Source organism: Armigeres subalbatus, chromosome 3 (genome assembly GCF_024139115.2).
Source record: "Armigeres subalbatus isolate Guangzhou_Male chromosome 3, GZ_Asu_2, whole genome shotgun sequence".
Classification (NCBI taxonomy): domain Eukaryota; kingdom Metazoa; phylum Arthropoda; class Insecta; order Diptera; family Culicidae; genus Armigeres; species Armigeres subalbatus.
Genome location: NC_085141.1, coordinates 385,555,381 through 385,568,943, shown reverse-complemented (window position 1 = coordinate 385,568,943; position 13,563 = coordinate 385,555,381). Strand labels below are relative to the sequence as shown.

At 42.0% G+C, this 13,563-nt stretch overlaps 2 protein-coding genes across 2 annotated transcripts; one reads left to right on the top strand and one right to left on the bottom strand.

The window, feature by feature from the left end:
* The first annotated feature begins 982 nt into the window (after window positions 1-982).
* On the top strand, window positions 983-3,310 carry LOC134222953 (uncharacterized). The gene is given in 3 exon segments (XM_062702096.1): window positions 983-1,804; window positions 1,807-2,225; window positions 3,023-3,310. Coding segments are annotated over 3 exon segments (1,476 nt in total). The 5' UTR covers window positions 983-1,035.
* Window positions 3,311-4,383: 1,073 nt separating this feature from the next.
* On the bottom strand, window positions 4,384-13,246 carry LOC134223830 (uncharacterized). Its single transcript, XM_062703052.1, has 2 exons — window positions 12,515-13,246; window positions 4,384-5,315 (listed from the first exon to the last, which is right to left on the bottom strand). The coding sequence occupies exons 1-2, from the start codon at window positions 12,729-12,731 to the stop codon at window positions 4,609-4,611; spliced, it is 924 nt and encodes a 307-aa protein (XP_062559036.1). The 5' UTR covers window positions 12,732-13,246; the 3' UTR covers window positions 4,384-4,608.
* Window positions 13,247-13,563: the final 317 nt, after the last annotated feature.

Sequence of the window (13,563 nt, the reverse complement as noted above, 5' to 3'; positions counted from 1 at the left end):
GCATATATTACTGCAAACTAATGTAAAATACATTCAATTTTGTTTACTTAGAAATGGCATAAAATCGAATTTGGCCGTTTTCAGTATTTGAGCAAAATTTTGGCTGCTTGACAGGTCTCCTGCTCGATTGGCTGCTGTTTTTTGACGGTTCGATAGGCGGCACATACCTATCCGCGTTTCTCTTATTCAGGGGCCTCTAAACATGAGCATAATTCAGAATCAGTGTTAGCAGATCCTTTTTGCGCAACTTTACCTATATTACTTTTCAAAATTTGCTTAAGTCTGCAAATATGATACGCGCCATATAAATAAAAAAATCATTTGTATGAAAAAAGGGGGGTTGAAAAATCCAGAAAAAATGCTTACGTAATAAGTGCACGACCCCTAAGTCGTTTCGAAAATTCAGTATTGATGACTGGTTTGGCCTATTTATGAGTATATGTTATTTCCTATCAAAGGTTAGAGAGAGAGAGGTGCAAAAACGTATCTAGAATTAAGAAAAATGACTTTTCATCAGTCTCTAAAATAAATATATTATTTATTATCTGTATTTATTAAATTTCAGCTGACGATCATGACATGGACAGTATGAACAACGTAAATGCAGAAACACCAAACATTGTCGCCATGGTATCTGGTTTTCCAGAGCAAGTGGTTGACAATGGCCATACTGCCGGGAATCCTTCTCTGGCACTACACGGACAAAATCTCAGCAGCATTATGTCAGATGGCAACCGCCCGTCATCGCTTCAAGACGTGGTCCCAGTTCAACTGCCAAGAATCGTCACCGTCGTATCTGGTGCGCCGGAACAAACGGTTGATTCTTGTTATACCGCCTCTGATCCTTCTCTAGTATTACGAACACAAAATCTCAGCACAATTATTCCCGACGGCAACCGACCATCACAGCTCCAGAATGTCACCTCCCTTAAAATCCCCAAAACCGTCGCCGTCGTATCTAGTGCGCCGGAGCAAACACTCAATCGTAGCGTAACCGCTGTTCCGTCTTCTCTGGGACCTAATAATAATACTGCTATGTACAACGACAACCGACTATCTATTTCATCGAACTCTGGTTCTGGTCATACATCCGTTGATCCATTCATGGTGCTACGCCAATCAAATCTCGTCGCCTTTTTGCCGGACAGTAACCAACCATCTGCGTCATCACTCCCGTATATCAACCCATTGGAAACTTTACTTAACAGTAAAGTGGAGCAAGATGAGACCGTTATTGTCGAAGAAATACAAGATTGCGATTCGGCGGTTGTAATGAAGCAAGGATCAATAATGGAAGAATTGATTGAAGGCATTTCCGATGAAGAGAACATATCACCAAACACATCAGTGAAAAGATCGGTAGCAGAGGAAGATGTAAAACTCACCAAAAGCGAAAAACGTCACGCATCGACAGAGATGAAATTTCGTACTTTCAGTGTGAATTGGACGAAAATCGGTGACAATATTATTGGGCAGTTGAATCGTTTGCAAGAGTTTCGAGACCAAAATCCCGACAAAAGTATTCCTCGCGGTGTTCAGTTCCCCAAATCTGATATGACCACTTTGACGAATAATATCGTCGATCAAATGCGTTGCATTGATACCGAAATATCAGCGTGTACGATGGAATCAGTTGCACGGCAAGTTCACTCGAAATACTCGGGTCTAAATTTCATAGACGATGATGGATGCATTAATCATAATAGTCATGTTGCATTGAAGCATAAACTTATCAACCGAAATTCTTACTTGAACCGTTTCAAGGATCCGGATGCGAAGCTTTCAGTCGCCGAGGTTCGTAGGAATAAAATGTGAAAGCCGGCACACTCAAAGAGTATTGGACGGCGGTTTCTAAAGACTGTTCCAAGGACATCGTAGGGAAACTTGTCAGAAACGATCCGAAAGTATTGAACGATGAGTTTCTCTCAGTCTCTCAGTCATACGTGCGATTTCGGTTGGATGAACCAAAGAACCTTAAGGATATTGTTACTGGTCTTCCCATTCTTCGCCGACGACAACTTATAAGCTACCATTTCGAGAAAGCAACAGGCGTGCCTATGGACACATTCGAGAAGCTATTTGTGGGTAAACGAACGAAAATTGTTGACTTTTTGAAAAGTCGACCAAAAATCGGACTGGATCATACACCTTCGGACTACGACATCATTGCGTCATTGTGCTCTTTGCTCGGGGAAAATGTCAACGAACTCATCATTCAGAAAGAAGTAAGTCTCTTGCATAATGTGTTACTACCAACCACTATAGTATTTTTGTATTTTTAGCATGGAACAAAGGCATCAGAAATAACAACAGAACGTGCGGGGCCGGTGCTTGTTTGTGTCGGTATGTAACGGATCATGTTACTTGTGGTTATAACGAATATTAGTTGCCATAAATATAATCATAAATGGAAAATGAATAAAATTAATGCTTTAATGCCCATTTTCAGCAATACACACATGTTTAAATAGTATGTAGCATGGAAAAAAGTTTTAACAAATGTAATTGACCTTCCCCTTTGTTTTTTAAAATTTTAAGTCAACATATCTAAACAAAATCTTTGCTATTAACTTTTTTACAATTTGAAAACAAAAATTATAAAAGTATTGCAATTTAGACTGGGCTTTTGTTGGTCAGAAATTAGGTAAATGTTATGGCAAAATGTATATATGTATATTTATTTTTTTTTATAATTTGTGACATATACTGATGGCCGTGTGGTTAGCGACGTCAATCGTCTAGACTCATGAGCTATGGAGTGTGGGTTCGAATCCCGCCCCGGTAAGGAGGAAACTTTTCGTGATCGAAAAATTCTCCACCGGTCCACTGGGTGATATGTGTGTCCAGTCCGTTGTCTAGGTGTTGAGTGTTCAGTCTGTATGACCTCTGGTCGAAGACGGTGTTGTCTTTTTTGTTCCCAAAACTTACTCAAGAATCCATAAGCCTCCTTTGCCTCTGGTGTTACTTAATGTGAAGAAACTCAACCCGCTGTTGATTAACGCTTTTGTCTTTTTCTTTCAAGATCTTGGCAATAATGGCCACGTATTCTACGTATTTGCGGAACAAGTTCGCCTCACCGGGGTCGAACGACGTCATCACCGCGGTTGGTGAGTTGTTGGCGGTGCATTACATTTATAATTTGATGTATATGAAATGCACCTCCAAGTTTTTGGAGTTGGTGCAATCCTACTTCTTCAAAATTATTCCGATAACAGGATCTAAGTCCAAGGCAACTAGAAAAAGCAAACAACAGCGTCTGGTTCAGAGCGTCATTGAAGCGATTTCGAACCATGTGCCGGCCGCATCATAGATGGTTAGTTAAGCTTCTCATACGTTAGACGTAAAATGAATTCTAACATTTTCCGAACTTGAGAGATTACTATTAGTTACAGCAGAGATTATTATTTAACACGTTTCATTATAATACACGTCAATTAGTAAAACAACCACAACTGTTTTTTAAAATATAAACGATAGCAAAACCGATACATATAATAGTTTTAGTTTTTAATTATTATCCAATATATCCGAAACCCAATGTAGTTCACAACATTATTCGCTCAGACATAGTGAAATATCCATTGATCTAAGAATTTCAAATACAAAAAAAAATGATTTGTAAAAAGCGGATCAAACATTAATGCATGTATGTATCAACAATTTGACCTGCTTCTACGAGTATCCAAAAGATTTGAAAAATATATATTTGAATCTCGATTAACTGTCCCCGACTTGCAAAACATGTTTGTGTGAATAAACTAGGAATATGAAACTGGAACGAATCTGCAATAAAAGCAATGTTTGTTAGTATTTGTTATTGATACGATTCACGAGCAAATATATTTAAAAAAATGCTTTCTAACGAATAAAGGACGAATTCTATTTTTAGGCTGCATAGTGCAACATAACATAGAAGTCTTGAATTATTTCTTTTTTCGATTGTACTTCGACTTAAATTTGTATATCAGCCGCTCACTGATTATCGTGGAGAGCTTCACATGAGGTACAATTTGATTGCTGAATATAATTTGGCATTGTGAATACTGGTATGGTAAGTATGGTTAAATCATTTGCAGTAGAAAGTTGCAGCAATGGTCATTTAAAATTACATCAATGATGACTTTAATTTGGGAAGTAATTTTAAGTTGCATAACATCTTTTTAAGTCATCGAACGTAAATTCTGATTTAGAATTTCAATGTCATGTAATTTTAAGAAGTGACGTAAAATTATGTCCAACGGATCGCTCCTTTTATGTGCATCCAACATCACTTAGATTTACATGATTTTTTCGAAGTGTGCAGTCAAATGCTTGCCCGCAAGCATCTCAGCCCTCCCCAGAGCATTCCATTGATTTCGGATGGCATTAAGCAACGCACACAACTCTAACTGATTCCCAATCGTGGGGGATCTATTTATATTTGTACGTACGTCTTACCTTTAGTTAAATCCAATTATAATTCAAATGACTTTCGCACGCGAAAGCGCGAAATAGAAAGAGATCATCGATCGTTGGCTCTCGGTTCGACCCGAATATGGCACATCTTAACAACTATTACTGTTGACTATAACTGTCAACTTCAGCATCGCGGGTGGTGTAAACTTCCGCCTAATCTTCTTCGTCAACGATTGGTGGTTGCCTCATCAGTTCGTTGAACAAAACCTGCTGCATTTGCAAACGAACTTTGAGTTTGACCGGCAGCGGAAGCTGCTTCAGGTAGGGATGGATGCTCATCAGGAAGTGGTAGTCATCGTCATGGGGTATCCCGACCGAGGATTTGGCTGGCACTTTCGCTGGTGGAGCGGGAGATTCCGTCGAGCTTTCGGATAGGCGTTTACGTTGCTGGAGATTCATCGGGGGTGTGGGAGTGAGTTTTGGTGTGATTGTAATTTCCGGCAGATGGTTTTGCCGACGAGTGTCATGGTCCGGTTCTTGGAAATGACTGAAGTAGAATTCCCCGTCATCTGATGTTTCACCATCTCGGGAGTCCACACGCTCTTCCTTGATCTTTTTGAACTCCCGAGGATCGATTTCACCGTTGGCATACGAGTGCTCGTTAGAACGAGACTCGGCCGTTGGAGGTACGTCATGGGTAGCATTCTGCACAAACTGCATTATTTGATTCAACTCGTCATGGCTATCGCTTTCCAGCTTTTGATCCAGTGTGGCCAATACTTGCTCGCGGAGGAAGCTCAGTTTTTTGTAGTGCACCCACTTGGAGATGTAGCGGTTTTCCGGAGGAGAGAAGTACTCCTTTTTTAATTCAACTCGAAAGTTATCTCGCAGGCCCTTCCATTTCATCATGAGGAATTTTCCTGCAAATGATAGAGACAATGGTTTATTAATACATATTACGGTTTATTCCAATATGTCTGACTACAAATATTGTTCGTCTTGAAAGGCAGAAAATGAAATTATGACGACCTGTTGGATTCTCACTTAAATGCGATCATCATCGTTGATTGCCCTAAAAACTAGATAGATCACTTTTTCATTGTGTTTACGCAGTAGTATCTACCAAATCGAGCCCTAGCTTTATCCATTTTTCGAACTAGGGCCATAAGCAGTGGTATTTCAGGGAATCGATGTATTTAGTCCTGTATACCAGCGGTTCTCAATGGCGTACATGTAGCCCTGGGGGTACCTTAGCCGGGCCCAGGGGGTACCTCGGACAAAAATGCATAATGGCGGATGTATTATACAATTAAACTTATTTATATACCGCCATCGGGGGTTGACAATGGGTCTGGGGGGTGATAATGGGTCATCGCTCTCACCGGCAGCCTGGAGGTCATAGAGCAAAATCGTTCAAAAAGGTCTCTTATATTTTAGTCTTCTTGCCCTCAGATACATTTAATCCATTCTACAAGCATTCTAAGTAGTTGAAACAGTGACCCATTCTCACCCCCATTTGATCCATTGTCACCCCCGACGACGGTAGGTACCGTGGAAAATCAAATTTCGGACACACTCAAACTTCGGACACTTCAATTCGTATGGGAAATTTTCTGAAATATTTCATCGAAATGTTTCGTCAAGCTGGATTCGGATGACTAATAATTTTAGCTTGTTTTAGTATAGTTACATTCTAATAAGACATGTTAAAACAATGCGACGAAATGATTAAAAGACAGTCTGAGCTGTGCAGTGCGAATTATTTTCAATTATTCTTCCCGGTGCTGTGTAATCAGGTGTCCGGAGTTTGAATCTTTGTGTCCGAAATATGAATCCAACCCCGCCGGTGTCCGAGGTTTGAATCAAACAGAAGCCGGACATTTTCATAAATTGCAAACATTTTTCGTAATATCGTGCACATTTTAAATGCGTAGTTCAAAGATGAATACTATACTTGGTGATTGCAATGATGATTTAAACGGTTGCACTTAAAATGTCAGTAAACAGGATGATTTTATATCAGAAAGTGCTTAAGCGTCCGAAGTTTGAGTTTGCACGGTATAAGTTTTTTTTATTTCAGAATTTGGTCTTGTACATCACATGCATGCCAACTCAGAGATTTTTGAATACTGCCCTCCAACAGTGGATAAAGAGCTGTGGGAGAAAAGATCAAAAGGACAGGTCGACGAACGAATGATTTTTATTGTCTATGCAATCCACCTGATCCAAACAAAATGTTGAACGATATGTTAAGAATATGCTTCTGAACTAAAATTTAGAGTATACACGTTCAGAAGCTTCCCTTTGAGAAATATGAAGGCTTTTTTTCTGAAAAGTCAATTGCTTCGTTGCAAGAGGATTGGATACATTCTTCTACGCTTCTCAAGAGCCTCCTCTTAAGCACCTCGGAGTACTACTTTGCAGAGGATAAGAAGCCTCTTTTCAAAAAGTTCGGAATCCTTTCAAGAGGCACAAGGGCTCCCTTCAAGAAGCCCGAAAGTCCCCTTTTAAGAAGCCCGGTGGTTTGGAAGCCTCCTTCAAGAAGCCCGGAAGCCTCCTTTCAAGAGCCTCTTGAAAGGAGGCTTCCGAGCCTCTTGAAAGGAGGCTTCCGATCCTTTTGAAAGGAGGCTTCCGGGCTTCTTGAAGGAGGCGTCCGAGCCCCTTGAAAGGAGGCTTCTGAGCCTCTTGACAGGAGGCTTCCGAGCCTCTTGAAAGGAGGCTTCCGAGCCTCTTGAAAGGAGGCTTCCGAGCCTCTTGAAAGGAGGCTTCCGAGCCTCTTGAAAGGAGGCTTCCGAGCCTCTTGAAAGGAGGCTTCCGAGCCTCTTGAAAGGAGGCTTCCGAGCCTCTTGAAAGGAGGCTTCTGAGCCTCTTGAAAGGAGGCTTCTGAGCCTCTTGAAAGGAGGCTTCTGAGCCTCTTGAAAGGAGGCTTCTGAGCCTCTTGAAAGGAGGCTTCTGAGCCTCTTGAAAGGAGGCTTCTGAGCCTCTTGAAAGGAGGCTTCTGAGCCTCTTGAAAGGAGGCTTCTGAGCCTCTTGAAAGGAGGCTTCTGAGCCTCTTGAAAGGAGGCTCTGAGCCTCTTGAAAGGAGGCTTCCGAGACTCTTGAAAGGAGGCTCTGAGCCTCTTGAAAGGAGGCCTGAGCCTCTTGAAAGGAGGCTTCCTGAGCCTCTTGAAAGGAGGCTTCCGAGCCTCTTGAAAGGAGGCTTCTGAGCCTCTTGAAAGGAGGCTTCTGAGCCTCTTGAAAGGAGGCTTCCTGGCCTCTTGAAAGGAGGCTTCCTGAGCCTCTTGAAAGGAGGCTTCCTGAGCCTCTTGAAAGGAGGCTTCCTGAGCCTCTTGAAAGGAGGCTTCCTGAGCCTCTTGAAAGGAGGCTTCTGAGCCTCTTGAAAGGAGGCTTCTGAGCCTCTTGAAAGGAGGCTTCCTGAGCCTCTTGAAAGGAGGCTTCTGAGCCTCTTGAAAGGAGGCTTCTGAGCCTCTTGAAAGGAGGCTTCTGAGCCTCTTGAAAGGAGGCTCTGAGCCTCTTGAAAGGAGGCTTCCGAGCCTCTTGAAAGGAGGCTTCCGAGCCTCGCGAAAGGAGGCTTCCGAGCCTCGCGAAAGGAGGCTTTCGAGCCTCGAGAAAGGAGGCGTCGAGGCCTCTTGAAAGGAGGCTTCCTGAGCCTCTTGAAAGGAGGCTTCTGAGCCTCTTGAAAGGAGGCTTCTGAGCCTCTTGAAAGGAGGCTTGAACCTCTTGAGAGGAGGGTACGGAGCCTCTTGAAAGGTGGATTCGGAGCCTCTTGAAAGGAGGCTTCCGAGCCTCTTGAAAGGAGGCTTCCGAGCCTCTTGAAAGGAGGCTTCCGAGCCTCTTGAAAGGAGGCTTCCGAGCCTCTTGAAAGGAGGCTTCTGAGCCTCTTGAAAGGAGGCTTCTGAGCCTCTTGAAAGGAGGCTTCTGAGCCTCTTGAAAGGAGGCTTCCGAGCCTCTTGAAAGGAGGCTTCCGAGCCTCTTGAAAGGAGGCTTCCGAGCCTCTTGAAAGGAGGCTTCCGAGCCTCTTGAAAGGAGGCTTCCGAGCCTCTTGAAAGGAGGCTTCCGAGCCTCATGAAAGGAGGCTTCTGAGCCTCTTGAAAGGAGGCTTTCGAGCCTTGCGAAAGGAGGCTTCCGAGCCTCGCGAAAGGAGGCTTCCGAGCCTCGCGAAAGGAGGCTTCAAAGCCCCGCGAAGGAGGCTTCCGAGCCTCGCGAGAGGAGGCTTCCGAGCCTCGCTAGAGGAGGCTTCCGAGCCTCACGAAAGTAGGCTTCCGAGCCTCGCGAAAGGAGGCTTCCGAGCCTCGCGAAAGGAGGCTTCCGAGCCTCGCGAAAGGAGGCTTCCGAGCTTCGTGAAAGGAGGCTTCCAAGCCTCGTGAAAGGAGGCTTCCAAGCCTCGCGAAAGGAGGCTTCCAAGCCTCGCGAAAGGAGGCTTCCGAGCCTCACAAAAGGAGGCTTCCGAGCCTCGCGAAAGGAGGCTTCCGAGCCTCGCGAAAGGAGGCTTCCGAGTCTCGCGAAAGGAGGCTTCCGAGCCTCGCGAAACGAGGCTTCTGAGCCTCGCGAAACGAGGCTTCTGAGCCTCGCGAAAGGAGGCTTCCGAGCCTCGTGAAAGGAGGCTTCCGAGCCTCGTGAAAGGAGGCTTCCGAGCCTCGTGAAAGGAGGCTTCCGAGCCTCGTGAAAGGAGGCTTCCGAGCCTCGTGAAAGGAGGTTTCCGAGCCTCGTGAAAGGAGGCTTCAGATTATGTAGTCATAAACAACATGATCAACGAAGAGTTTTGAAGCTTCAAAAGGAAGAAGATTATGGGGAAAAACAAAACAAAAGCTGTAAGGAAACTAAGACATCTTACGCAATATATGTTTTTAAAGCGTATTAGCTTCAACAAATTTTTGTTCTATCACCCAACCAGCGGATGGCAGATTTTAATACACACGCAAAAAAAGCGTTCATGATTTGGGTGAACTAACAAGTTCACGGTGTATTTTTAGTCACGGATTCGGAAACAACAGTCACGTTTTCTGGAACGTTCTGGAAAACGTGACTGGTGTTCCCAAATCCATGAATAAGAGTACGGTGTATTTTTGCGGGTTACGAATTCGGGGACGCTTTTTTGTGTGCAGTTTTGCATAGGAACCTTATAGAAACTGTATGAATTTTTAACAAATTCAAATGCGGAATATTTTAATACAACCATTGTATTGAAATCTCACAATTTTGTTTTATTTTAATACAGTATGTGTGTAAAAAGCTCACGTTTATTGTTAGAAGCTTGAAATATACCAAGATTGTTTACAATAATTATAAGAATTATTTTTTTTGTGTTTATCAACTTCCATCGCCCGGAATGATACTATTTACTCGATTTCATTGAAACAAATACCTCAAAACTTCAGGATTTTGAAACTATTTTTGTCTGCAAGTAGTTGGTTCGTTTTGCTTTGTATGGCCATATAATAGTTAGTTAGAATAATTGTGTAAAAAAAATTGGCACGGTCGCTTCAGTCATCAGAGTGAATCCAGATTCAATAATGCATACCAACTAACTGATAATTCTCCCTGTGATTTATTTGGAGACGCCTTTCCTCTTCCTAACTGACTACAAGGACGTGGCCAGCGCTGAATATTTGAGTCACCGAAACTTGCACACTGAGATTACTTGAATAATCCCAGTCAATCATTCAGTTGATTCTTTGTCCAATTTCATGTAGCTTTTAATGTTTGTTTCGAAAGGTAAAGTACCAGGTCATTAGGCCGAACGGTTATTATGCCAAATGCTCATTGGACCGAATGAGAAGTCATTTTTTCCGTCTTTCTTCTTCATTCATTCTACATTATTATTTCTTCTTCCTTCTTTCTTTTCCCTCTTCCTTCGTCCTTCTTCCTTTTTCTTTTCTTTTTTTCTCCTACATCCTTTTTCCTTCTTTCTTCTTATTTCTCCATTCTTCGTTCATCCTTCTTTTTTCTTATTTTTTTACTTCATTTCTTTTTCGTTTTACTTTCTTTTTTTCGCCCTTCCCCCTTCTTTCTTGCTTCTTCCTTCTTCATTCTTCCTTAATCCTTCTTCTTTCTTTCCTATCCCTTCTTACTTCCTCTTTCCTCCTTTCCCTTCCTCCTTCCTCTATCTTACTTTTTTCTTCTTTCTTCTTCCTTCTTCCTTCTTCCTTTTCCTTCTTCCTTTTCCTTCTTCCTTTTTCCCTCTTCCTTCTCCCTTCTTTCTTCTTTTCATATCTTCCTTATTCCTCCCATTTCCTTCTTCTCCCTTCCTTTTTTCTTCATCCTTGTTTCTCATTCCTTTTTCCTTCTTCATTCTACCTTCTTCTTTCTTCCCTAAAATGGTTTTGTATATTTAAAAAAAATCATAACAATTTTTCATTTAATTTCGTATCCGAAAAATTCTGGAAGAACTATTCAAATGGATTTTCCTTCGGTGGAAAATCAGAAGAATTCAGAAATTGAGAGATTTTTTTTTGCAGAATTTCTAAGGAAATGTGTGTGCCAATTCTAAGAAATTCACTGATTTGCATTCATTAAAACTCAATGCAAGACTCCCTATCAAACGCAACTTGTTATGAACAGATCGGGTAGAGATAACTGCTAAATATTAAGGCAGAATTTTTTACGCCTTTTTGTAGAATAATATTTGTTTTTGCTCAATACATATTAGGTCAAAATATACTTAATTTTGATTTATTTAACTTTTGTAAACATGAAATTACTTAACGTTGAGTTCCACACTTTTCTGCCCTTTTTGAGTGGTTTTACTTTTCATTTCATGATAACAAAAGGAAGAGGGAGGGAGATGCAAGAGACAAAAAGTACCTAAAATTAGATACTTTCTTCTAACCGTGTACGCCCAAAGTCCGACCCGTTTCATCATTAATATAATAGCCCTGTTTGTCTGTCCGGTGACTAGCCAACCAGATGCAGCACGCGGGGAAATTCTCACAAAAAAATAAAATTTTTGACACTTCAATTCTTTTTTACTATCAGATGCAGAAAACAAAACCAGTGACAACCAGACACAGCTTTTGATGAAAAAAATCACAGACAATAGACGTTGAAAATATTGATTTTTTGAAAAAAAGATTTAAAAAAAACATTTGCCAGGGGCGCTACTGCGTCCACAAATAAACTAGTATTTAATAAAGCAATAGACTATAGTCGCACATATAACCTCCATCTACACTCACTGCCGCTAACCGCAAGTCAGTCCCATCTTTATATGGCGTCCATATACAGATGGGACTGACTTGCGGTTAAGGTCAGCCTAGTATAAGAGAAAAAGCGTTAAAATTTGCAATACTTAATTTTAAATTTGATATAAAAAAATGATTGATGAAAGCTTTCACTTAATTATACATGTATCGACAAAACCATATGACAATGGTCAAAAAAACACTTTAAAGGGATGCGTTTCATTACTTTTTCCAAGAGGAAGTAGGTACAAGGAAATAGGAAGTAGTGCACTGTACATATTAGGAGCTGTTCGCAAATAACTTTTCGACCCCATCACAACATTTTTTATGAAAAATTGCCCATAAAATGTGTTATGAGTTATGGGGGCTAATTTTCCAATTGTGCGAATTTTTATTGTTTTTTTTATGAACCGAAACGTTTTAACTGACCCCTTCCCTACCCCTATTGCATCAAGTAGTTTATGAACAGTTCTTTATATATTCACATATAATGCATTAAACCAGTAATAACAGTACATTTCAGCCCAGAATATGTTTTTTTTTCATTTGTGAAGATCAGTTCAAGACAAAATTTTCAAAACGACTTATCTGCTTTTGTAAACAAAGATTTAAACGACGATTTGACGAATCTGATAGCTCTCCCACGCAAACGAACACCACCAATAGGTAGGTGAAGGTTTCCGCTACCTGTTAATGGTATTGGTTTGCGTGGGAGAGCTATCAGATTCGTCAAATCGTCGTTTTAATCTTTGTTTACAAAAGCAGATAAGTCGTTTTGAAAATTTTGTCTTGAGTTGTTTTAACAATTTCCATAATTATTAATATTTATTGTCCCACCCACGTCTCGGAACGGGGACGCGCCCAAAGGTGAGAGTAATTTTACCCAATTTATCAAATACCTGTCCGTGCGACGCGACATAGCATCGCATGATACTCACTGGGCGTTTTCAGTATGGCTTCCAACTGATCCCATGTATCGACGTACTCCTGTTTGTTGTGCTTATCCAACCGATTGTAGATTATCGGCAGGCCCTTGATGAGGTTGATAAAATCGTCGATTCGGAAACTGGACATTGGGCCCGGATTCAAGCGGGGCATTCTGGTCCACAGCTTCTCGTAGATTTCACTGCGCGTTTCGGCACTCAACGATTCCATGATTAAACTATATGCACTAGAACTGATTACGCGTAATGGTCGTGGACGAGAAAACCGAACTGAAAATGCTAAATTTAGATCCCTTGTTTGGTGCAGATTTTTGCGAGACCTAGCCGCTTAATGCTCTTTCGCCAATCAAATACGCTCGTACACTCATACACCGACTGACGCGTGAGAGGCCCGGGCAAGGCTTTTTCGCTATTATTTGTCAAATTGTGCTCTATAAGCCCGAGGGGAGATTTCGCAGGGACACTTTGTTTGGGGCGATCCGACTGTGAGTGTAATTGTGTCGAGGAAAACCGACGGACAACCGATACGCGCGTATAAGCTCATTGGCCTGCCAAGTACGGAGAGATTGTCGTTACAGGAATGAGAAGCAGCACGGCGAACGACTCTGGAACCGAGCTGTGCCTTATTGTTCGACGATAATAATAACCGTTATCATACTCGTGTTCTCGGGCCTACTTACAATAGCAAACGATTCCACGCGATGCCAGAAGTGCAAAGGAATCACACCCAGGATCAGCGAATGAAAGCAATGCTGCTTGCAAAGGGGGAATAAGCGCTCCAAGCGCTCGTTATCGTTTTCAAGTTTTTCAGCCCGACACATACCCACAGACACCACCGGCATCAGCGAGCGCGATGAGTCCGTCGAAATAAGGCATTCGTCGAGTCAGCGTTTTAGCAAACACGTGGTGGGTTATGAAGCGATAGCGAGAAGCAACTGGCGTATGGTGGATTCTGCGCGTTGCGTTCAGTGGTGCGATAGAACAGATGCCGGTTGCTTGTAGGGAAAAGGGATGTTCAAGCAATTCTGGGCCAAATGATAAAC

What these genes read in the sequence shown, in the direction of transcription:
- LOC134223830 (XM_062703052.1), bottom strand. Translation starts at nt 12,731, where the DNA reads ATGGAATCGTTGAGTGCCGAAACGCGCAGTGAAATCTACGAGAAGCTG. An exon ending in AGCCATACTGAAAACGCCCA is followed by an intron (nt 5,316 to 12,514) that starts GTGAGTATCATG and finishes TATCATTTGCAG; the next exon opens with GAAAATTCCTCATGATGAAA.